The sequence below is a fragment of the Dicentrarchus labrax genome, unplaced genomic scaffold, assembly GCF_905237075.1.
Source record: "Dicentrarchus labrax unplaced genomic scaffold, dlabrax2021, whole genome shotgun sequence".
NCBI classification, from domain to species: Eukaryota; Metazoa; Chordata; class Actinopteri; family Moronidae; genus Dicentrarchus; species Dicentrarchus labrax.
Window position 1 is genome coordinate 1,564,752 of NW_026136717.1, and position 27,034 is coordinate 1,591,785.

The window sequence follows — 27,034 nt, forward strand, 5'->3', positions numbered from 1 at the left end:
CAAGCACTGATAAGTAGACAGTAGTTATTACCTAGTAAGTACTTGAAAACCTACCAGAAAACTACATGGTAATACAATCTAGGTATTTGTATAGTATCCATAATAAATCATGAAAAAGTTATCTTCCTCCGTGTCTTGTAAACCAGATGGTAAACATATCCTTGTTAAGAAAGTACCTAAATAAATGGTTAATAAGTACTTTGTTATTTCCTAGTAGGATACCTACTTACTAGGAAATGCCACTGTATGTACATGGAAATACCATCATCTTTGTTGCTTTTTCAGTCCATTGGTGAGTTTCAGTTACCTAACCATATACTGCCAATTCCACAGTATCTTGTTGTTGCCTGATGATTGGTACTTATGCTTATTTTTATGTTTTCAGGAATCATATCCACAGTTCCGTGCTCTTCAATGGTTTGATTTAATTTACCATGAAAGAACCATGTTTTTTCCCTGTGCTAAGTCATTTTTTTTCTTTTTGTATACTGTTACCATCTCGTTTCCTAGTAAATATGAGGTAATTAGCGGACTGTAAAATAAAAAGTTACTGAGATGTCTTTAGGCTTATTCATTTCTGGTGCAGTGGTGTATCAGGAAAACTATTGCATTGTCATGTCCTTTTAGGTATTACTTACTAGTACATTGATGTTGTGCTTGGTGTCTGTCAGAGGCAAACTAAGTGACAGTTCTTTGTTTTCTCACAGGCTTTCATAATTCAGGTCAGAGAAAATGGGAGCATAATGTATCCTGAAGGGAAGCTTCAGCAGGAACCTGATTTCTCTGCACGGCTGCAGAACTCTATCAACAAGACGAAGAGCGCAGCAGCCAAACAACACCACCTTTAAGTGGACACTCGACGTGATTTGACCTGCCAGAATTCCCAGTTGCAATCAACAGATGGGGTGTTGTGTATGTGCTATGTGTTCAGGTGGTCCCACCCAGGGTTTTGATCAGAACTCTGCACTTACCTTTGTCTGCAACAGATGGACCTTTACTTGTGAAGGAAAATGGAAATAATTCCTTACCAACAATCCTTTGAATCAGGGTGTAGAGTTGGTGCTTAGATTGCCACCCACCTTGCTTTTCTATAGCTAAGAGGAAAAGAATGTTCAAGGTTATGTGGACTTTACAATAAGAAATCCCTCACAAACAAAGATACAAGAGACCCAGGATATCCAAGGACATATGAACAGTGAGGAGAGGAACAGTGGAGTTTTGCTCTTTCTTGGATGACAGTAACTAAGAACATAAATGCGATGATCCTCTCTACTGTGGACTGTCATAGAAACCAAAGGACAGTAGAGAGACGCAGTCCTGACACTAATTCCAAGCTATCTGTTGCTCCTCATTTTTATTGAGGGTTTACTTCATCAAGCATTCCAGAGATTTACTGTCTATGCTCTATGATAAAAGCTACAGAACTCAGTATTAGAACTTGAACCCTTAATGATATAGTATAATTTAAAAAACTACAGCTCTGATGAAGTCTTTCCAGGATGTCAGCACGTCTATACGCCATTTTTATGTAATTCAGTATTAAGTATTGAGTAAACAAAAACGTTAGTAAAACTGACTGATCAAGGTAATGTTTTAAGCCTGGCCTTTTAGTAATCTGTGGTACTCTTGGAAAGCCAAGAAGCCCAAGACGTTTTGTTTTATTTCATCTCTCTATAGCTCCATTGGCTAGCATCATTCAAACTTAAAGTTAGCATCACAGACCCATCAAAAGTGAACATGGATTTCAATGGGAGCCAGGACTATGGGTCTTATCCAACGGGGCTGCCCTTTAACACAAGCATGGACTATGACGACTATTACCAGGAGCCTGACGCCAGTAAAATCATCATCCCATCCATCTATGCTCTTGTCTGCTGTGTAGGTCTTACTGGCAATGCCATGGTTATCTATGTCATTCTGAAATATGCCAAAATGAAAACAGCCACCAATATTTACATCCTCAACTTAGCGATCGCTGACGAGTTGTTCATGTTAAGTGTTCCTTTTCTGGCCACATCGGCTGCCGTTCGCCACTGGCCCTTCGGGTCGCTGATGTGTAGGTTGGTGCTGAGCGTAGATGGTATCAATATGTTTACATCAATCTTCTGCCTGACTGTGCTAAGTGTGGACCGCTACGTAGCAGTGGTCCACCCTATCAAGGCTGCCCGCTACCGTAGACCCACTGTAGCAAAAGTAGTGAATGTATGCGTATGGGGGCTGTCACTCATTGTCATCCTGCCCATCATTATCTTCGCAGACACTGTCCCAGCGCAGGACGGTGGCGTGGACTGTAACTTCTTGTGGCCTGAAGCAGCATGGTCAGAAGCATTTGTGGTCTATACCTTCCTGTTGGGATTTCTGCTGCCGGTCGGGGCTATCTGCTTGTGCTACTGTCTAATGGTAGCCAGGATGCGAGCGGTGGGGCTGAAAGCAGGATGGCTTCAGCGACGGCGCTCAGAGAAGAAGATCACCCGCATGGTGCTGCTAGTTGTGGCAGTGTTCATTCTCTGCTGGATGCCCTTCTACATCGTCCAGCTGGTCAGCGTTTTCCATCGGCCTCCGGACCCCATGGTCACTCAGCTTTTTGTCATCCTCAGCTATGCCAACAGCAGTGCCAATCCTATCCTGTACGGTTTTGTGTCTGACAATTTCCGGCGTTCATTCCAGCGCATTGTGTGTTTCCGGTGGCTGGAGTCTGGGCTAGATGCGGAGCAGGTGGATTACTGTGCTGTAGCTCTCAAGAGACAAGCAACATGTAGCCCTCTGGATTTTCCCAAGGACTGCATGGCTTCTGATATGGTGTTTCGCAATGGAACATACACCTCCCGTACAACCACAGTGTAACATTCAACCAGAACAGGACCTAAAATAAGGACCACAGCCTAAACAAGAGTTTTCAACCTTGGGGGTGCACAGGGAAGACTGATATGTAATTCTGATTGATATACATGTGACAAAACTACATAGGTTTTGAATATATCATCATTTTCAAAAATTTACTTGATATTGTGTAAACTCATTAATGTCACTGGACATGAGAATTTTGGGACATGTGGCACAAAGTTGAAAAACTCTAAAAAACAATTAATGTATAAGCAGTAAATGACTGACTGACATTTTGAGAAAAAAAGATGTATATAACTGAAAGGATTCCACTAAAAGATGTATATAACTGAAAGGATTCCACTAAAAGATGTATATAACTGAAAGGATTCCACTAATTCAATTCAATTTTATTTGTATAGCGCCAATTCATAACAGAAGTTATCTCAGGACACTTTTCATATGGAGCAGGTCTACACCGAACTCCTTATAACATTTACAGTGTTATAAGGACAGTGCCACCATGAGCAAACACTTGGCGACGGGGGCAAGAAAAAAAACTGCCTGTTAAGAGGCCGAAACTTAGGACAGACCCTTCAGCTCTAGGTGGGTGGTTGTCTGTCTCGACCAGTTGGGTTGAGAGAGAGAGAGAGAGAGAGAGAGAGAGAGAGAGACAGACAGACAGAGAGACAGACAGACAGACAGACAAACAGACAGACAGGTGCACAGCAACAACAGTAGCAACAACTACACTAATTGCACTAGTTTACACGTAGGTAGAAATGTATAGCACAGGTGAATGTAAGCACATTTTGATTCTGTGATGTGCCCAGCCCGAGTCATTAGAGACTGCAGAGGAACATAAGTGGGGACGGAGATGAGTACAAATATAAATTCCCATGATCATTTGTCATGTTTAATTCACAGATACACTCCAATAATGCATACAATGGCACCCCTAAAATCCCCAAATTCAGTTAAAAGATGTTTTTCAACAATGGAAATGAAAATTTATTTTTGTCTGTAATTAATTACACAAATAATTAGGCAAAACTTTATGGCATAGGTGGAATTACATGGATTTTGCTGGCTCACATGGTAAACAGTGCACTTAATAAGATACCACCAGCACGCTCTTCATACCAAGGACCGGTTCTCATAATTCAGAAACTGACAGGAACTAGAAAAAGAGATCACATCTCTCCTGTACTAGCTTCTCTGCACTGGCTCCCTGTAAAATGTAGAATAGAATTTAAAATCCTCCTCCTCACCTATAAAGCTCTTCATGGTCAGGCCCCTTCATATCTCAAAGAGCTCATAGTACCCTATTACCCCACTAGAACACTACGTTCTCTGAATGCTGGGCTACTTGTGGTTCCTATAGTCTCTAAAAAGTAGAACAGGAGCCAGAGCCTTCAGTTACCAAGCTCCTCTCCTGTGGAACCAGCTTCCAGTTGTGGTTCGGGAGGCAGACACCCTCTCCACATTCAAGAGTAGGCTTAAGACATTCCTCTTTGATAAAGCTTATAGTTAGGGCTGGATCAGGTGAGTCCTGAACCATCCCTTAGTTATGCTGCTCTAGGCCTAGACTATCGGGGGATTTCCCATGGTGCACTAAGCTCCTCTCTTCCTCTCTCTTTCTGCACTCATTCATGTTCCATTAATGCATGTTACTAACTTCACTTCTTCCCCGGAGTTCTTGTGCTTTCTCGTCTCGCAGGTTCTTGTCGATCCTAGTGGAGCCTCTTGCCATGGTCCTGCTTGATTGCCACTGCCAATACTGTTGTTGCTGTGCACCTGTCTGTCTCTCTCTCTGTCTCTCTCTCTCTCTCTCTCACCCCAACTGGTCGAGACAGACGACCACCCACCTAGAGCCGAGGGGTCTGTCCTAGGTTTCTGCCTTTTAACAGGCAGTTTTTCCTTGCCCTTGTCACCAAGGTCTTGCTCATGGTGGTACTGTTGGGTCTCTGTAAATAATGTTATAAGGAGTTCGGTCTAGACCTGCTCTATTTGAAAAGTGTCCTGAGATAACTTCGGTTATGAATTGGTGCTATACAAATAAAATTAAATTGAATTGAATTTAATAGAAAAACAGAGCAGATTGTTTTTTTTATTATGTAAAATTATCTCAGAATTGTGAGATAATAAGTTGTTAATGCTGTAAAACAGAGCAGAAGTAAATCAATTATGTATGAAATAAACAATGATAACCAAACATTAGCTGGGAGGAAATGTGGAAATTAGGGGTGCTATGGACATTATACAAAATCAGGAGGTATATCTTTAACTAAATATCTTATTTAACTGTAATGTCTTTATAATAACACTTTCCACATTGTTTAAAGTTCACCACCTGTTCTTCAAATGTCTCTTTCAAACTTTTAAATGTAATTGATCTACTCTATCTTATATGTAGTTGTTGCTGCGGATTTGTCCAACACAAAGATCCATTCAAAATTGTTGATGAAGTGATATTTCTGGGGAAAGACAAAAACAAGTGTCACCAAGCCAAGTGTTTTACATATCAGTAACACATAATAATGATGATTTGTGGGGCCCTAAAAAGGCTAGCTGGGCCCTGGATATTATCCAGATGATAGGAAGGTTAAATTATTGCTGTGTATCATTTTCTCCAGGCTTTCAAATTATGTTTAATTCTTTCTGTGTAAGTTTCTGTATTTGCTGTATCTGTGTTTGTTAATTATCTGTTGGTGGATCTGTTTAAATTTGAGATTTTGTCTTTGAGCAAATTGAGCCAAATCTGCTCCGCTTCAGTTGCACAATGTGACACAAGTGGCTGGGAATTTTTTTTTCATGTTTCTAAATAACAAAGACTCACAAAAGGATTTTTTTCACCTGTCGTTTCTGTTTTCTGAAATATTCCTCCAATGAAAAGTCAATCATTTCCGCTACAGATGACATAGGGCCTATATTTTTTTTCCGAATGACACTGCATTCTAGCTTACATAATGATAGTAATCTCCTCTATATTACAATTACTCAAAGTGATCATGGGGAGGAGGTCAGGGTGGATAGGTGGGTTTGTCAGCAAAACGTCTGAGGACCAGTGTGTTGGATTTAGTGGCATCTAATGGTGTAGTTGCAGTTCGCAACTGCCTCACTTCACCTTCCCTTTTCAAGCATGAAGGAGAAGCAGTGGGGGCTGCGAAACGCAAAAGAAATTTGAACTCTGTCAGAAGAGGAAAAAGAGGACCCACTCCTTCTATAAATAAAAATGCCTCATTCTAAGATAATGGAAAAACTATTCCTATATTCACTTAATAATTCCATTTCTGACAATAGATCCTCCTAAATTTTACACACTGGACCTTTAAGGTTTGGTAACCACAGTCCTGCTGACAGGGGCGAATGATCAGAAAATGTTCTACAGCGAATTTACAAACTTTTTGTTATTTAATTTGAAATTATTGACTTTATATATATGTGTATGCATATATATATATATTAAATATAGCAGTGGTTCAGAGACATACACGAACATTATGTGAGAGGACTACAAGCTTATTTAAAGATGATTCAGGAGAAAAATCATTGTGCAGAGTTTAAAAAGTGTGCAAAACCAAGCTCCTCACACCTCCCAGCGACAGAGAAACACCTTCAGCAGTAATAAACCAGACTTTGACAGTTTTTATTTATTTGAACAATAAAACACAACAGCAGAATCACAGATAAGAGAAAAAAGCTAAATCTGCAGGTGAGATTTAAGCGATATCACCTCAATAAGCATTATAAGCAGATTCAAACATCATGTTATCCACAAAGGTAAACAGACAGCATACAGAATCTGGAAGCAGACATAAAATATGTCAAGCAAAAACAAAATTAATACAATACTTTTTCTGGTTTAGTTGGTCATTGGGTCAAAATTTGTAACATGGCCACACAGAACACAATTCAGTCAGACAACTCACTTTTGAAATGTTTATCACAGCAATATAGCATATTTAGATTTTGGCGTCTAGACTCCGACCTCATCATTCTGTGCAGATATGTGTACATAGAGATATTGGGGAGTGATGTGCAAATACCTTAAACCCTAGCCGGAGCCTACAGGTGGATGCTGGAGCAGTGGTAAAGCTTACAGCACAGCAGGCAACAATAGCTTACAGATCAGAAGGCAGCAATACGAATGCAGGGCAACATTGACAGAGCAGACAGAGAGCTGGGAAATTGTGCAGTTTAAATAGACCGCCAGATTGGAAAGGTGCGCTTGGTTAGTGATTATGGAGTAAGGCATGTCATGTGTATTTAGCAGCACAGCTCGAGTTGACTGCCTGGGAGCGTGCCTATGTTCCCACAGCCCTATGTTCCCACAATTAGGCCCTATGTTCCCACAGTTCCCACATTTCTAAGATTTTTTCCAAAATTAGGCCTTATGTTTTCCTATTTCCTTTTTCATAAATTTGTATCAGATTTTATCCCCCTTTCTCCCAATTTGGTAGCCAATTACACCCAACCTATTCCCTAACCCTAAAGACCCAACATAGACCCCTAAAACCCTAACCCAATGTAGGAACACAAGACCTAATTTTGAAAATGCCCTAGAAATGTGGGAACATAGGGCTGTGGGACCATTGGGCTGTGGGAACATAGGGCTGACCCCGACCGACTGTCTGAACTAGTTTGCAGGCTTCGCTCCATTAATCTTCTCCATGTGTATAAGGATACAAGTTAAAGCTGCCGTTGGTCATTTAAAAAGATAATTTATTTGCATAATTGCTGAAACCTTCAATATAACCTGACAGTAGTACATGAGACAGATAATCTGTGAAGAAATCAGGTTCCTCTGGCTCCTCCTAGTGCTCCTAAACACATTTGCAAGAATCCACTGGGCCTGAAAGAAAACAACCAATCAGAGCCAAGGAAGATAGTTGATTGTTGAGTCTCATTTCCAGGGCATCAAATTTTGGACATGGGTTATGAGACTCAACAATCGACTGTCTTCTTGGCCACCAACTCAAAGTGTCTTTATACCTTTCTGGGCTCTGATTGGTTGTTTTCTAGCTGGATAAAATCAGTCTGTGGTACAGACTAGTAGGATCAGAGGTAGCCGAGAGCCATGGTGAGGGTGTTGCACCTTGGTGCAACGGCAACCACTCACTGTCTGTCTGAAGAAACCTTAAATCAGTCTCACGTCCTACTACAACGTAGGAGCATTGACAGTATAGAATTAATTCAATTCAATTTTATTTGTATAGCACCAATTCATAACAGAAGTTATCTCAGGACACTTTTCAAATAGAGCAGGTCAAGACCGTAATCCTTACAGCATTATTTACATAAAATCAACAGTTCCCACCATGAGCAAGCACTTGGTGACGGCGGCAAGGACAAAATTCCTTTTAAGAGGCAGAAACCTTGGACAGACCCCGAGAGGATGACAATGACGATGACGACAACAACGATGTGGGACAATGAGCAGTGACTATAGTAATATAGCAACTGTAGTAATAATAATAATAATAATAATAATAACAACAAAATATCAGTAATATTAGCAGTGGGAGTCAAGCAGGACCATGGCAGGAGGCTCCACCAGGATCCATGAGAACCTGCGAGACGAGAAAACACAAGAACTCCGGGAAAGAAGTGAAGTTAGTAACATGCATTAATGGAACATGAATGAGTGCAGAAAGAGAGAGAGAGGAAGAGAGGAGCTCAGTGCACCATGGGAAATCCCCCGATAGTCTAGGCCTAGAGCAGCATAACTAAGGGATGGTTTAGGACTCACCTGATCCAGCCCTAACTATAAGCTTTATCAAAGAGGAATGTCTTAAGCCTACTCTTGAATGTGGAGAGGGTGTCTGCCTCCTGAACCACAACTGGAAGCTGGTTCCACAGGAGAGGAGCTTGGTAACTGAAGGCTCTGGCTCCTGTTCTACTTTTAGAGACTATAGGAACCACAAGTAGCCCAGCATTCAGAGAACGTAGTGTTCTAGTGGGGTAATAGGGTACTATGAGCTCTTTAAGATATGAAGGGGCCTGACCATGAAGAGCTTTGTAGGTGAGGTGGAGAATTTTAAATTCTATTCTGAATTTTACAGGGAGCCAGTGCAGAGAAGCTAATACAAGAGATATATGATCTCTTTTCCTAGTTCCTGTCAGTACTCGTGCTGCAGCATTCTGAATTAATTGGAGGGTCTTAATGGAGTTATTGGGGCAGCCTGATAATAAGGAGTTGCAGTAATCCAGCCTAGAAGTAACAAATGCATGGACTAGTTTCTCTGCATTCATCTGTGAAAGAATGTGTCTGATTTTTGCAATGTTACGTAAATGAAAAAAGGCACTCCTAGAGGTTTGCTTTCTGTGGGAATTAAAGGACATCCTGATCGAAGACAACTCCAAGATTCCTGACAGTGGGCCAAGGTAATACCGTCTAGATTAACTATATCTTTAGACAGTGAGTCTCGGAGGTGTTTGGGGCCAAGTACAAGTTTAGCATCAGAAAATTGCAGCTCATCCAGGTTTTTATGTCCTTAAGACATGTTTGTAATTTAGATAACTGATTAATTTCATTGATTGGAGTGAATCCTAATAATGTTGACTAACGGAAGCATATATAAAGTGAATAGAATTGGTCCAAGCACAGAACCATGTGGAACTCCATGACTAACTTTAGTGTTTATGGAGGATTCATCGTTAACATGTACAAACTGAGAACTATCTGATGAATAGGATTTAAACCAACTTAGTGTGGTTCCTTTGCCAATTAGATATTAGATATTAGGATATGATGATCAATGGTGTTAAATGCAGCACTAAGATCTAACAATACAAGTACAGAGACCATTCTTGGAAGCAATTAAAAGGTTGTTATTAACTTTAACCAGAGCTGTCTCTGTGCTGTGATGAACTCTAAATCCTGACTGAAAATCCTCAAATAAGCTGTTGTTATGTAGAAAGTCACACAACTGTTTGGTGACTACATTCTTTAGAATTTTAAAAAGAGGAAGGGGAGGTTAGAAATGGGTCTATACTTGGCTAAAACCCCTGGGTCAAGAGTGGACTTTTTAAGAAGGGGTTTAATTACAGCTACTTTAAAGGACTGTGGTACATATCCTGACAATAAAGAACTTCTTTAAGGAGCCTAGCAAGGATGGAGTCTAAAAGACAGGTTAATGGCTTCGATGTATATATTATTGAAATTAGTTGATGCAGTTCGATAGCAGAGCGATTTTCTACTAATTTGGAAGAACGCCATTTCCTTTCAGATTTCCGCGCTTTTTACTTTAATTGGTGGGTTTGGTGGTTGTACCACGGTGCTTCTATGTTTTAATATTTTCCTTTTTATTGGGGCAATAGAATCTAATGTTGTTTGCAGTGAGCCTGCAGCACTATTAACAAGATGATTTAGGAGGGACTGAGGTTATTATAGGACTCTGTTATATTCTGACATGGCATTGAATTAAACACTGATGGAATCTCCTCCTTAAATTTAGCTTTAGCACTGTCAGATAGACATCTGCTGTAGAAAGTTCTGCCTAATGGCTTATAATCTAGTAATAGGAATTAAAAAGTTATTAAATAATGGTCAGATAGAAAAGGATTTTGTGGGAAGACTATTAAATGTTCAATGCCATGTTTATTTACACTCGGACAGAAGCCAATCAAAGATTGTGGCTCAGAGGCAGAGCGGGTCGTTCCTTAATCGGAAGGTTGTGGGTTCGATCCCCAGCTCCTGGTGCCACATGTCGAAGTATCCTTCAGCATGTTAGTTTATGTTCAATGAATGAATGTGTGAAAGGGTGAATGTGGCACGTAGTGTAAAAGCGCTTTGAGTGGTCAGAAGACTAGAAAGGCGCTATACAAGTACAGGTCCATTTACCATTACCATATTAAAATCACCTACCATAATTACTTTATCTGATTTAAGGACTAAACTTGATAAAAACTCTGAGAATTCATTGGACACATGAACCTGTTGGTGGTGAACTGTGGGCTTCTGCTGTCTGGGGCTATGCCTCTTTCGGACAGTCACCCAGCCTCCCTGGCTTCCCGGGTGCTTGGGAACCACTGGGTCGGCCCGCACCAACTACTGGGAGCTGGCTAACTATTGCGTTTCGGGATTTCTTTGTGGTTCGGTGCCGTGCTTCTAATTCACTAAGCCTTGCCTCCAGCGCAGTAAATAAACTACACTTAATACAGGTACCATTACCGCTAAAGGAGGCAGAGGAATAACTGAACATCTGACACACTGAGCTGGAAAGAGCAGAGGGAGAGGGCGAAGCTATCGCTAACAACGAAAAACTTTGTAAATTTAGTGAAATGTCGCTAAAAGGAGGAAGTAGCTCTTAGTGCTTTGATAGAACTTGTCTATGTTTAAATGTTAAGCAGATAAATAACCGCTGTAATGAGTAAAACAGTAACTTTAAGCATTCACTGGACAAAGCTACAGCAGCAAACGCTGTACACAGGATTAGTTAGTACCTGGAAATGACACAGTATGCTTACCGTTGCACATCAGCACGTCAGTTAGTGGACAGAGTGGGTCTGTAAAGTGAAGCCAACGCTGAAGCATGGCCGTGGGAAGTGGGGTTGCTGGTGGCAAGAGGGAGATTTTAAAAAAATGTATTAAAAATATTTTGCACAATTTATAAATTCCTTATGAATATTTTGGGAAATTATTTTGACACACGTAGGCTATTACGTGTATTTTGGATTTTAATTTAATTATTTTTATGCCTAATCAACACAGGTTCACGGAAGTTACGTTGTCAACGTCAGGCAGGCTAGTGGTCGCTGAGTAAAGAGGTTCTCAAGCAGCTTGCTGATGTCACAAAAGACAGAGGGTCTAAGAGTCCAAGATGTAGCATCATGTTTGACAAAGCTCTAACCACAAACTAGAGCCATGTTTTCAGAGACAGAAAAACTGATCAAGTTATGTCTGTGCCTACCCATCTCTGTGGCCTCATCCGAGCACACTTTCTCCGCCTTGCGTCTTTTGAAGACATGGGTACGCAGCACCATGACCCAGAAAAGACTCACACACCTTTCGCTGATGCATGCCCACACAGACATTCTGAACTCCCTGGACATTCGTCCCCTCATGAGAGACTTTATCTCCCCAACCCCAGAGCGCACCTCGACATTTGGACACCTGTAACCAGGGCACCCTGCCTGTAGCTCAAAGTAAGAGCATAGTGCCAACGCTCACTTTCATATCTATTCATGCAGTTTAATGTTACACTATAGTATTTTTGCAAGTTGGTGAGGATGGAGATGGAGAACGTTATTTTGATCGTGTGTTCTTTGCGTAATGGATGTGGAGAACTGTTAAATAACGTTTAAATAGTCGGAGATTATTTCCTTGTGGTTTGCGTAAAAAGGTTGGAGATGGAGACAGAAAGTGTTATTTTGTGCGTGTGTTCTTTGTGTAACGGATGTGGAGAACTGTACAATAACATGCTTAAATAGTCAGAGATTATTTCCTTGTGGTGTGCGTAAAAGGATTTTGGAGCTAATCGCGTGTGACATAAACGTACATGGTGCAGTGACTCAGGTTCATGCCAGCTGACCAAATTTATTGCATTGTTATAGTGTTATTGTGAAGTTTAATTAATAGCACATATATTCATCTGAGAACTGATGATGTCTGTGTGTTACAGACCCTGGCTGTGTGCACTGAAGTGTATATGACAATAAAGTAGTGAATCTCAATCTATTTATTTATTTTTAAAATGTATTTTAAATAGACCTATAGGCTCATAGTTTTTTTTTTTTCACAGCACCCCCTGTTCAAAATTACATTAAACCTGCATTCTTTATAATGACCAGCCTGGGGAAGCTCCACTCTTACAGTATTGAGCCGTATAAAGAAATTAGTCTGCTTATGGTCCCATTTTGAGTAAAATAGACAATAAAGCAGGGTTGTAAGGGCGTGGCTACCCTGTGATTGACAAGTCATTCTCAGTAACTCCGTCCAGCTAAACACACCAACCTCAGATAAAACTGTCAAACTAGGCAGTGCTGATCAAATATGAATCAAGATTCTGTTACTGCATTGACTATTTCTCTCTTTAAATTGTTTCACAAACATAAATTTAGTAGTTTATCTTGAATATGAGATTGTGTGTGACCAAGTGAGCCGCCATTGTTTCCCCCCACGGACAAGTCGAAACCAAGCACAGCCAATGACCGTAGCTCTGTACGCCACCACCCCTGGCTCCAAAAACCAACATTGCAACAGCTATGACGCCAAACTTGCTCATAGCGACAGCTGCATTTTATAAATTTGCTTGGAGGGAGCTATCAGAATTTAGGGTTCTAGTGGCACTTGAAAGTTAGGCTACTAACTCAAGTAAATTCTAAGGGATCTGGGAAGACTGTGTAATAGTTGTTGTTGTAATGATTACAACATACACTCTCTCTCTCTCTCTCTCTCTCTCTCTCTCTCTCTCTCACCCCAACTGGTCGAGACAGACGACCACCCACCTAGAGCCGGAGGATCTGTCCTAGGTTTCTGCCTTTTAACAGGCAGTTTTTCCTTTCCCTTGTCGCCAAGTGCTTGCTCATGGTGGTACTGTTGGGTCTCTGTAAATAATGTTATAAGGAGTTCGGTCTAGACCTGCTCTATTTGAAAAGTATCCTGAGATAACTTCTGTTATGAATTGGCGCTATACAAATAAAATTGAATTGAATTGAATACACTGTAAGACCACATAAGTTCATTTAACTAAAAAAAAAAAAGGAAACTGATTACATAGAACATTTTAAGAAAAACCAACTACATTTTGTGAGTTAAAAGAACATCCTTGATCAAGTAGCTTTAGTAATTTTAAGTGACACTCACTTAAATCTTTCAGTCAGGTTCAACATTTTTGTTAAAATAACTTTGCATCATTTTGCAGTTTTTAATTACAATCAATATATAGATTGTAATGAAGTATAGTTTTCATTTCTATTTTTGTGAGAATGACAGTTGAAATGGAGAAGTATTTTGGCATCTGTTAAACTCTTGCTACTGGCAGGTTTGCAATGCACTAGGTTCTGAGTTCTGACACACGAAGACTGACAAATCAAATGTATGATTTGACTTGTCCACATGTGGGCTAAAACACTGATATCACAGGAGACAGACACACACATGCTGTATGTATCCAGTCCAGTTCATATTTCTATCATATATCCATCAAGAGGCACGTGCGGGTTGAAATATCCCAGAGATCTTACATCACTCTGTGGCTGAGAGAGGCTGCAATCCATGTGTTCTTTTATGACCACGGTCCATGTGTTACACTGACTGCAAAAAAGAACAAAGAAGAAGAACAAACTGCAGCTTTTAGAGACTCAGATTCAATTCAATTCAATTCAATTTTATTTGTATAGCGCCAATTCATAACAGAAGTTATCTCAGGACACTTCAAATAGAGCAGGTCTAGACCGAACTCTATATTGAATATACAGATATTGGTTACATATTTCTAGCTGAGTGTTGTGTTTTCAAAGAGACACCTACTGCTACATTAGACATTATACAAAGCCCCTGCAGTCTTTGTGTTGGCTTTACACCTTTTGTTAAAATGTTTTACGCTATTTCATTTTCTAAATTGCCTGCTAAAATGGTGCCATAGTAATGTTTTTTTAATCACACAAAGAGACCTGGAACTATGTTACTCATTAAACCCTATAAAAGCAACTGGACGAGACTGATTCCTCAGGCATGCAGTAGTTATAGCTGTGTGTGCTGCACATAAAATAAATCTGTCTACCCAGTTAGGTATAGTCCCAGAAGAGCTAAAGATAGGTTGAGTAATTTGAATACAAAACAGGGGAAGTATGCTTGACTGTGGCAATTATAGACCTGTTTCTACTCTGTCTGTCTGTTGATAATCATAGATGAAAAAGACCATCATTCTGTCCCTGACTGAGTGTATTGGAAGATGTGGATGGAGGAAAGTTATTTGGTCTGGTTTTGCTGGATCTAGTTAAAGCATTTGACACAGTGGACTGTAGGATTGTATTAAACAAACCTATTTCTCAGTCCTATCTAACAAAGTGCACACAGGTTGGTAATGTTAATGGGACATCACCTGATTTTAGAGCTATTTAATGTGGAGTTCAACAGGACAGTGTCTTGGGTGTGCTTTTCTTTATGTATAATCGCACTAACACAGACTTCCAGCTAGCATTCTCAGCTGTAACTTGAGCTTTGAAAGATACATAGTTACACACTATGGCCCGACCTAGCTGACGTTTTGCTTAGCTTATTTTACATCTTTACTAGCATATTTGATTAACCAACAGAGACATCACACTGCCAGCCAAACTATGACACTCTCCCAAATGTGTCCTCACTTGGTCTATTTCCTGTACCCAGTTTCAACAACAGTGTATTATCTGATTTTAGACCTACTGAACGTGGAGTTCAACATGGTAGTGTTTTTTTACTATATAGACCGAATCACTGTGATGTTGCACTGACAATGTCAGTCACTGATTTAAATGACAATACCTACAATTTGTGTATGTCTGTTGTCATTTTCAGCTGTAACTTTAGCATTAAACATATATAGTTATACATTGTGGTCCGACCTAGCAGACATTTCTGCTATGCTTACTTTATGTCTTTGCTAGCACCTTTGATAAAACAACAAAGACATCTCACAGCCAGCCAAATTATGATACTCTCTCAAATGTGTGCTCACTGTACTCAGCTTTAACGTGGGTGTCCAGGACATAATCTGATTTTAGACCTATTGAATGTTGAGTTCAACAGAGTAGGGCTCTCTTTTTTTTTAACTTAAGACAGAAGACAGTGAATCAGATAAATAAAATAAAATAAATTGATAAAAACATAGTTTCCATGTGACTTGTAACCTAAAAACAAATTAATAATTTTTTTTCTTTTGTATATAAAACTATAGAGCCCCTAAAGGGACATGGGGAAAAAAAAAAAATGAAACGCTTCTAGTGCGCACTAGATACTATCTTGTGCGCAAAAATGTAACCAATGAAATGACTTATTTCGACACACATTTTAAGCCAATAAATATTAAACTAACAAGGTAATGTGTCAAAAGGCGGACCGTTTTTGTTATTTTCTCAAAAGGAGGACAAATGAGTGTCCGGCTGCAGGACAGGGCATTTAAATGCGGACTGTAACAAAAAAGGGTTCCGATTAATTTACATTTATTTCTTAGTTACAGACAAATTAGTTTAATACTCATTTGAATATTAAAATTAGCCATGTGTTGATTCGCCACAACACGGGATCCGTATCTAGATAGAGATCTAGTGCGCACAAATTAGTATCTAGTGCTCACAGAATAGTATCTAGTGCTCATTAGATAGGGATCTAGTGCTCACAAGATAGTATCTAGTGCGTACTAGAAACGTTTCTTTTTTCCCCCCATGTCCCTTTAGGGGCTCCGTATAAAACAGCTTGCACAAACATATAAAAATAGTTATAATATTATAATAGTTTTACTACCTAATAGGATCTAATGACCATTGCTGTTAAGGGTTAAGCATGAACATCAACAGCCAGCTCGCAGTGTTGATGTTTTCTGTTCCAAACATCAGAGCAGAAAGACTTCCTAATTTCCTGGCCAAAGAGTCACAGTTGGAATTAGTTCTGATTAGGCTGCTGCTGGTAACACGCTCAGAGTAATACATTATCATTAGCCGTGGTAGAGGTCGAGACCCCGCTGAAATAACCTTTTCTTCCCTTTAACAATGCCACAGTCTAATGCCCTATTAAAAAAGGACAGACAAAAATGCATGGTGTTTTGCATCCTGCATTTCTGACCTGCTCTGGGGAGGTACAAATTAAATCTTGAAACACATGAAAAGCTTGCACAATCTGTATGCACATATTAATACGAGCCTCTGGAGATAAAAACACACTATTACTACTATCCCCTATTATTCCGATTATGACACTATTCCACATTTGATAAGTGTCATGTAAACAGCATATTCTTTTCGGATATTCCTAATCATGCTTTATCGTGAATGGAGCATTTTCAGATTAAGTCATGTGGGATATGTCCATATCATATGGGTATTGCCGAAGCTTCCCAGGGAGTAGCCAGGCCATCTTGATTTTAAGGCGTATGCGTTAACCTAATAAATAGTGCCGACCTATAGCATTTTGTTCATTTCTGTGAAGAAAAGTAAATGAAGTTGTTATTTTTAAACTTTAGATTATTATTTAAGAGCTAAACCTTTAACTTTGCTTAAGTCTTGTCCTACATTAGAAATATACACAGTTAAAACAACCAAACAGCTAATAGAACAATGGCCAGGGCATTGGGCAAGAAGAAAACACTTAATTTGCCCAAAAAAGAAGCATATATTTTTTTTAAATGCTTGTTTAAAATATTAAATACACACTACACACTACAGACATAAAAATGTATAAAAACGTCCTAAAAACATCAGGAAAACTCATTGCTCATCACAGAATATAATCTGCTCAAAATTCATCCATTTCCCTCGTTTTACTCTAAAAAGGGCTTGGACCCCGAAATAAGAATTTCATAAGTAAACACACGAAGAACAGAAACAATAAATGTCTGTAAATTAGATCACTTTGGTTTCTTACTGCCAAAAACGTGTTTGTGCCATTTTGAAAGATGTACTCTGTTGGCCGTACTGGCTCTTACATCACTAGAAAGCCCAGGATGTCCTCTTCACTCACTCAGATAGAGGACAGTGCCATGTCCCAACATTGTTGAAACTGATTATGTTGAACAGTTTAGCTAAAACTAACTCAATTTTCTAAGTTAAAAAAACATGCCAGAACTCAAACGAACAGTGTGAAGAACAGTACATACATGCGTCATTCATAAATGAAAAACAAAGACAATGGGTCATAGAAATGTGTGATTGATGCTGCTGTGTGGTGGAAGTTGGGCTGAAATGATAGCCGTCTGGGATACAGAGAAAATGGAGCCAAATTTCCTCTGGAGGTCATAAAGTCCTGCACACACAGTGTGTCTGCAAATGTGTAAATCTTATCAGCGCTTTTAGAGAAACTATGTTCTGGCCAGGTGCACACTGTCACTGTAGCCATGCTGCTGCATTCTGCAATAATATGTGTGCTTTTTGGAAAATCCAATAAAAATCAATTTTTTGTTCCTGGTTATGCTCTTCAGTATTGCAGAGGACTGGATCCCAGCATGTATTGGGGTGTGTGCAGGGTAAAACTTAGAAGAGGGATCACACCTGTGGACAAATTCTTGATATCAAAATTCAAAATGCTTCATCACTGAAGCAAAGGAAGGATCATGACTAACAGTGTGTGTATCTCTTTGATTTTGCCTCAGGTTGTGCAGGATACATTCATTTAAATAAATAAATTCTAATTAAGTTCTGCAGATATGCCACATTGTCTTTAAAGCAGCAGCAACAGCCAACAGGAACATGCCTCATGTCAACATGGGGAAAGCAACCTGTAAAGCTAAATTACATAAATGAACACAAACAGAACAGGAAGTTCCTCTGGCACATGAATGATGCAGTGTCTATGAAGAACTGATTAAAGCAGCACTGCAAAGCCCAGCACACAAATCTACTGCCACAGCAGAGCCAACTCAGAACGACTAATACTGTGATGGATGTTAAACCATGGGCAAACATATTCTGCTCTAACCTTTGCCTGTAATTAATCTGCACTAGTCCCATTAGTAGTTCAGTTATTAAAAGGCATTTTGAAATCTCAGTTGAGATCATGAAGTTTCCAAACACGCACAAGAAAACACAGTGATATTCATTCCTTCCAGGATTTTGCAGCCTGTTTTTGGAATTGTTGCAGCCTAAAATTCCTGATTTCATGTCAGCTACGAGAACGTGCAAAAACAGTTTATATTTTGTAAAATTCATTAAAAATGTAAGGCAACTTGTTCCAGTGAGAATACAATATGTAGTAGTTTGGTGACATGTGGCTCAACATTTTTTGCAGGGGAATGTTCTATTTTGGTTAAACTCATGGGAAACTAAATTGATAGGTCAAATTTATGGTAAACTCCACAGAATTCTGAGGGATTTTTTGAATTTACATTAATTGTTGTGATCGCAATGTCACAAGTTCCTTTTTCTGGACGCTGTGTTATTCTTGCATTTGATATACTTACTGTATAATACTTAACTTTTCATGTCTGTAATTCCTACATGTCATTTTGTGTTTGTTATGGTCTTGCAAAAAGAACTATTCAAGTAAACTTGACTAAACTAAATAGAATCGTGGTTTTCCTGGAGTTATTTGGGTAGATGTTTAAGCTGACTGGATAGCTAGATGGTGGATTCTTGCAAATGCCATTAGAAGCACTAGCATCTTTTTTTCACAGATTATTTGTCTCATGTACTACTGTCAGGATATAGTGAAAGTTTCATAAAATATGGCAAAAATGCTATTTTTATAAAAGTTACCTATTGCAGCTTTAATTCAATTAATTGTTACGACCTGTCAAAGTCATATTTGAGACATTTTAAGACTAAAAATTCAAATTGGTTTTGATTGGATTCAAGTTGGATTTTAGACTACAGACTACCTGTGTAACTTAAACCCTGGTCCCAACATGTAACCCTCCTAAAACCACAAAGTTTTGTTTTTATATTTCCTCTCCCCTCTTTCTCCGAAAGAAACCAAGTAAATGCATTTTCCACAATGTTGAGATATTCTTTTAACTTTAAACGTTGGTTATTGAAATTCTTTGCGTAGCTTTCGTACATTCTTAGTGTGTAGTAAACACTTAGGATCACTTGTCTGATACTAAAGTGCCTGGAAATGCCTAACATTGAGTTTGTTTGACTGGAGTGTGTCTGCAGGATGACAGTGACAGATAAATACTGTGAAGAAACAGAGAGACAGGCTATGAATATATCTGCACAAGTAAAACAATGACATGTCAATTGTATGGAAAAAAATGTAGAAGCCAAAAATGGATGCTGTCAATTCAATTCAATTCAATTCAATTTTATTTGTATAGCGCCAATTCATAACAGTTATCTCAGGACACTTTTCAAATAGAGCAGGTCTAGACCGAACTCCTTATAACATTTACAGAGACCCAACAGTACCACCATGAGCAAGCACTTGGCGACGGGGGCAAGGAAAAACTGCCTGTTAAAAGGCAGAAACCTAGGACAGATCCTTCAGCTCTAGGTGGGTGGTCGTCTGTCTCGACCAGTTGGGGTGAGAGAGAGAGAGAGAGAGAGAGAGAGAGAGACAGAGACAAACAGACAGATAGACAGACAGTTGCACAGCAACAACAACAGTAGCAACAACCACACTAACTGTAGATGACAACGACGACAACAACAATCTCCTGCAGAGAGACACATGTAATGATGGGCTGGGAATATACAGTCCCATGACTGAGCAATCCTTCTCCCACAGCACCACTGAAATAATGCAGCTATTATCTCACCCAAGCAAACACAAAAACGTCAAGACAGAGTGATATGGTGTACATTGGATGATGAGGTCTGGATAACCTTGCAAACCACTAGAGGCGAATCTCCTGAGGTACAGATTTTAGCAGTCAAACTATGCAGTCAGCAGAAGGCTCCTTGTAAAACAATGTGTCACAATCCCCAAGTCTTTCCCATAGTGAGTTAAACACTGCATTTATCCTGAGATAAAAAAAAAGAGAAATGAAGCCCTCACACTGTAAAACAAAATACATATATACATATATATTTACACATATGAAAACAGTGAGAAATTACCTCTAAATACAGGCAAACACTGCTGCTAAGATATCTGTCAATTAATTAACAAATCCATGTAAAATTACAGAACAATTCTTTACTTGTGTCACTAAGTTGTCATATTTTTCAATGTATTTAAAAAAAAAAACTTAAAAATCCAAACATGTTTATGGCGAAAGAACAGTCAATGGGATTATGGGAAATGTGGTAAGTAAGTAAATTTTACACAAGTAAAGTACACAGTTAGAAAAGTGTTTCACACACACAAAAAAATCTAAATGAGCAAAACGAAGAAAAAATTGTAATGGAATGCAGAAGATATAAATCATTTTCACTTTGTTTATAGACGCTGAAGCAATGTTAATCCACTGAAGTAATAATATATGTGTCAAAGAATTAAATACAGGACCTTTAAAGGCATAACAAGACTAATACTGAATGTACATAACATTCAGCTAATGCTCTGCCGTGTTTTCAGTTTCCACTGGAACCACTCCAGCTGACACATTTACACCCCCAGGTCACCCCCTTAGCACAGTGTTACAGTGTTCCCCAATCTTTTTTCCTTAAGGGACCCTTTTTCTGTCATTGAGTAAACTGACTAAGTGACATATTTTATATTATAACAATAACATTAGAGAACAATTGATAAACTGCACAAGGAACCCAAACAATGAACACAATAACTGCAGGAAGTTTGTGTAGAACAAGCGATTTGGATAAACTTTGAGCAGATTATCTCGGTAGTTCTTATCACACAGATAAGTGTTCAAGCATTTTTCTGATCAGATTGGTTCTAATTAGTTATCTGAAGCTATAAAAAGGGTGTTTCAAAATCATCAAAATTTAAATGGCACACAGAATCCAAGATTTGTGTCTGAGATTTATCGTTCAATGTTGTTGTTAGCGACACCACCTGGCCAAATTCCACCAAATTGGAATGGAGAATGAGCCAATTGTCACTTCATTTATGAGCTCAGTAAACAATTTCCTAATGAGTTTATCTCAATTGCTAGTTTTTTAGAGCCTGCAGCTGTGGCGTACTGCGGGTTGAGCTGCTCTCATTGGCTGCGCAGGTTTGACTAGTACATAGCAGGAAACAATGGCGGCTTGCCGGTCAAACACATGCTCATATTACAGAACAGTACACTAAAATATGTTTCTGAAATTATTTGAGGAGAGAAATAGGCAATGCAGTTTCAGAATCTTGAATTACATTTGGGTACAGGAAGTTCCATTCACTGAAGAAGACCATGGGATATGGTCAAAAGCTCCAGGAAAGTACGTAAGTGCAGTTTAGAATATTTCACCACATATGTGTTTCGAAAGTAAAAACTCAACCTCATGAAGGCTTATTACAAATTATGTGCTTGTTATGTGAAAAAGACCCCTGCCAAGCTGCAACAGAGACAGGCAGTGGAATCGCTCAGCTTTTTCCTTATTCTAACAAATTAAATCTTGCTGTATGTTATGAACACAAACAACAAGTCTTCTCCACAAAAGGAGCTGACGCAAACAAAAACATTATTCTAAAATTCTTTGCTGAACAGCCTCTACGAAGGGCTTCTGTCACATTATCATAGATTTTTTGTATTTGTGTTCAACCCTGTTGGTTAATGGATGCTTTAGATTGTCATAGTTGAAACATTTTTTGTGGATTATCTGCATGGTTTAGGACTAAATAACATGGAAACCATCCCTTAACTTATATATAAAAAGGCCTTGAAATTCACCTCTTACAATCACTTAAACTGGGTAGATAATTCAGTAAATAAATGAAGAAAACAAAAAATGTAATAAATTGGGATGATCTTAATTAATAAAATTTTGGTCTTTTTAAGGTACAAATTAAAAGTCCAGTGGAGGGTCGTTGCAACCCAGTCTCTATAAATGAATACCTTAAAGTACCACTACGTAAGAAAATTTTGAAATCTGACGCTAAATCCACTGGATGCCACTAAATTGCAACTAACTGACACTGGTGTCTGAATTTGACGACCTGGGAATGAGAATGTGCTGTGACGTGTGTAGGAAAAACTATGGTCATGAAAAAAGTGAAAGGTCCTATCTATAGCCAGTGTTTGGTTTGTCCGTTCTGGGCTACTGAAGAAACATAGAAGAGGACCGGCTCCCTCTGTATATAAAAATGGCCCATTCTAAGGGCAAACAGACTGTACTTATACAGCGCCTTTCTAGTCTTTCAACCACTCAATGCGCTGTACACTACATGCCACACTCACCCCATTCACACACTGATGGCAGTGGCTGCCATGCAAGGTGCTAACTGCTCACCAGAACAGAAACTAATCATTCACACACACTCATACATCGATGCACAGCAACAGTGTCTTGCTCAAGGACACTTCGACATGCAGCGAGAGGAGCCGGGGATCGAACCGCCAACCTTTCAATTAGTGGACGACCCGCTCTACCTCTGAGCTGCCCCTAATATAACCATGTTTACAGTAAGGATTACAGATGTGTTAAAAAAAACTGTAGCCAGTTGCACAGCATCTTCCTCTCTGACACCACTACCTAAGACTCAAGCTCAACCCCCAGAACAGACCCAGTCTGTTGGCGACTGCCTCACCCTGCTGCCCTTGCACATGATAACAAAGAAACAGCCCTGGCTACTAGAGACTGGTAGAACATCCTTAGCATAGTACTGCAGACACTGAATGACTGGAACCGACACAGAAATTACAGTTGGCTCTGTGTAATCCATCATATGTGCTCCATATTCTAACACCACACACGGAAATTCTTATATTTAGGTTATTATACACTAATGAAAACTTACCTATGAATATTATGGTGGATTGACTAGCTATCAAAAAAATTTACTAGTGCTGATTTAATCACCTTGCAGGATGCTAATGCATTTTTTATGGCATGTCCCCACTGTCCTCAGATAACCTTGGTCGAGGATGATGTTCACGCTCCCTGAGAAGGACATGGATTATTGACACAATATGAAACAAACTTGTGTTGCTATAGATAAGGCTGTCTACAATAACGCAGATACATTTGGAGACGCATCTCTTGGTCTTTATTTTGGGATTCCATCAGCAAGAGAGTGTTTCCATCTTTTATAAATGGAGTTTTTCACAAACACTGCAAACAGCAGCCTCATGTTAAAGTGCAGTACGGGAACAAATCTTATGAGTTGGTTGGAAGTGAAGACCTCTTTGCCAACTTTCTGTCATCTCAGATGATTTCATCGAATAAAATACTTGTTTCTTCTCATAAAATTGTACAATTACAGTTGTGATCGATGACAATTATGATTTTATAAACTGAATGCAGTAGCCCAAACCATGATAGTCTTTGTTGACAGGTAGCATTCATGACCCTTAATCTAATAACTATTTAAAGCTGCAGTAGGTAACTTTCAGAAAAATAACTTTTTGTTATATTTACTGAAACTTTCACTATATCCTGACAGTAGTACATAACATGGAAAATCTGTGAAAAAACAATCAGAGCCAACAAAGATTCAAGATTCAAGAAGCTTTATTTATCCCGAGGGAAATTACTGTGCAGCAGTTTCAATACAAAGGTGGTAAAGTAAAGTACTACAGGGTTAGAGTAAAAATAAGCTAAAATAAAATAAAATTAAATAAAATTAAATTAAAATAAAGGCTAACATAAAATAAATCAAACAATTAACTAAATGCAACAAAATGCAAGCACTTACAGGTAACATGAGTAGAAAAGGATAGTGTGCAGTTTACACAGCATCCTCCTCTCAGACACCATCACCAAAGAGTCTAGTTGGACCCCCAGGACAGAGCCAGCCTTCCTGGTGATCCTGCTGATCTTCTTGGCGTCTGCTGCCCTCAGCCTGCTGCACTGAAGATGGCACTGGCTACCACCGACTGGTAGAACATCCTCAGCATGATGTTACATACGTTGAATGACCGGAGCCTCCTCAGGAAATAGAGTCGACTCTGGCCCTTCTTGTAAACAGCCTCAGTGTTCTTGGCCCGGTCTAGTTTGTTATCCAGAGGGGTATTGCACAAAACCAAGATAAGGGATTAAGCCGGGATATGTTGGTTATCCTGGCTTAATTTAGCCTCAAGTCGGTTGCATGAAAGCAGGTCAAACTTATCCCGGCCAAGTTACTATGGTGATTTATTCTCTGCAGTTAGCCTGCTCCAGACCAGACTAACAGCCAGGCTAACATTAATCCTAGTGATTCACCTGTATTTCCACCGTCAATCCTGTGAGGAATTAATGTGTTTTACAGCATGTCCATGGTCTTTCTAAGTATGTTGCATCATTTTAATTATCCTGCATTAAAATATTACATATATATTGTAATTTCTTATTTCATTTCAATCTGTTGGCTGTTTGTAATTGCAACAGTCTTTTTATATTGATTCAAGTGGTAGTATTATTACTCAGGACAAGTGTTATATTGCTATGCTAATGAAGACTGCTTGTCAAATTGCATAAATATGTGTTTTATTGCAGTAATTGAGATTACAAAACACAGCTGATGAAGTTGCAAAGGTGTTTTCAATGAAATCTGTGACAATAGGGCAATATAGTATATATATTATGGCATGCCGTTTAAGAAATTAATCTTTGAATATATTGAATGAATCTTTGAATATATTTAATGAATCTTTGAATATATTTAATGAATCTTTGAATGTATGGAATGAAACTTGACTGGTCATCAAGGCACTGCTGCCATCTTGTAGAAGTGAGAATGAGTCAGTCAGGAACCTTGTGGCAGCAATACTGAGCAATGAGGACATTATTTACTCATTGGCAAGTGCTTGTATGGGCCAAAATCCTTCCCATAGTACCCGTGCCCAATACCGTTCTCCTGACGAAGAAGTTCACTTCCTTTTTAATGGTGGCAGGCCGACTACAACAGGCCTCAGGCTAAATCCTGACAGAAAAAGCAAAAAAGTTTTCCAGTTTAAGAAAGTATTGTAATATTTCAACTGATGCCATTTTGTAAAACCAGCTAATTCAGAAGGCTATCACTTTGATGAAAAGGATACAACTAGGTTTTCAATTTCATTCAGTATTCTCACATTTTTATCAGTATATCCAAGATTCATTCCATATGTCCAAAGCTTCATTCATGCCATATACATATATATATATATATATATATATATATATATATATATATATATATATATATTATTCACACCTGTTCCCTCTTCATAATGGCTTGCCCTTTTTTGGAGGATGTACTGGATGAGGAAGCCCTAATCCTCAGTCGAGCATTTAGTCATGAAAGAGTCTTCTGGGACAGGTCAGACCCATTGGCCGTTGGAGATGACTATCTCATTGAGAGATACAGATTCTCAGGTGATGGACTAAGATATTTATGTAGGCTGCTGGGTCCAAAAATACAGCACAAGACGGCAGGAAGCCATGCTCTCACTGTACCACAGATGGTCTGTGTTACATGGAGATGTTTTGCAAGTGGGAGCTTCCTTTATTCTGTTGGGGATGCAGAGAACCTCAATAAAGGAATCATTTTCCGTACATATCCTGGCTTGGTGGGCCGCCCCCTGTGCCAGTTCTATGGGCTTTTTTTAACTGCTACAATCACACAGACATTCAACATGTCAGCAGATACCTAATCTATTCACCTCATTTATTCACTGTTATCTACTTTAAAGTCACTGACCAGCCTGCAAAATGTTCTTGTATTTATTTTTAACTTGCTGCCAGGTCCTTTTATGGCCAGACAAGGTTGTTCTTTATGAAGGATAGAAAGATAAAATAGATAAAAATAGATTAAATGACACACATTGTGGATAATTGTTTGCACTTAATCATACTTTACATTTCCTGAGTAACATGCACCTCTACTTGCCACATTTAAAGCAAAGTGTACAACAGTTGATTAGTGGACTTAAAGTAACTCCTTTAGTCCTTCAATTGGAGCCTAATTATGACAGTTCCAGTGGAGCACCGTTTATTAATTGTACAGTTTTGGACTACTTAAGCATTAAGCCGGTCCGCTATTGTCTGCCAGGCTTTCTCTCTTTCTTTAATTATGGCATTGGTATTGCCTTTTTTTCTTCTATCTTCCACCTCTTCATAGAACTCCATCAGGAGCTGTTGTTCAGCTGCCGTGAAATAAGAAGCGCGTGTTTTATCCATGTTCCCATCGGTGATTCTGTGAGCGATCGCGAAGTCTATTTCAGTATGCCGTGAACACGCACTTATCCCAACTATCTACACCTGGCTTAACATAGCCGCACCTTTTCATCCTGGCTCGGCAAACGTGCAACCGATTAAGCCAGGATGCGCCGAGCAGGCTAAGTCAAGCCGCGCTTGCTCACTTATCCTGGATTTCTTTATCCTACTTTTGTGCAATACCCCACTGGTGTACTCCAAGGTATTTGTAATCCTGGACAACATCCACAGTCACACCGTTGATGGAGATGGGTGTGGGGGCAGATTTCCTCCTGCGGAAATCCCCCACCAGCTCCTTAGTCTTGGTGGAGTTGAGATGCAGATGGTTAGTTGCACACCACTCGACAACAACGCCCCTGTG

General features: G+C 39.2%; 2 protein-coding genes across 4 annotated transcripts in view; one reads left to right on the plus strand and one right to left on the minus strand.

Annotated features, from left to right (window-relative positions):
- LOC127379674 (SH3 domain and tetratricopeptide repeat-containing protein 1) overlaps positions 1 to 27,034 on the minus strand; it is a 196,878-nt gene that overhangs the window by 103,823 nt on the left and 66,021 nt on the right. The window lies entirely within an intron of this gene.
- sstr1b (somatostatin receptor 1b) overlaps positions 1 to 27,034 on the plus strand; it is a 251,490-nt gene that overhangs the window by 20,595 nt on the left and 203,861 nt on the right. For all 3 annotated transcript variants that reach the window (XM_051375238.1, XM_051375237.1, XM_051375235.1), the window contains one exon: positions 708 to 4,217. In XM_051375238.1, coding sequence (XP_051231198.1) covers positions 1,738 to 2,844 — 1,107 coding nt within the window. In that variant the 5' untranslated portion in view covers positions 708 to 1,737 and the 3' untranslated portion in view covers positions 2,845 to 4,217. The remainder of the gene's footprint in view (positions 1 to 707; positions 4,218 to 27,034) is intronic.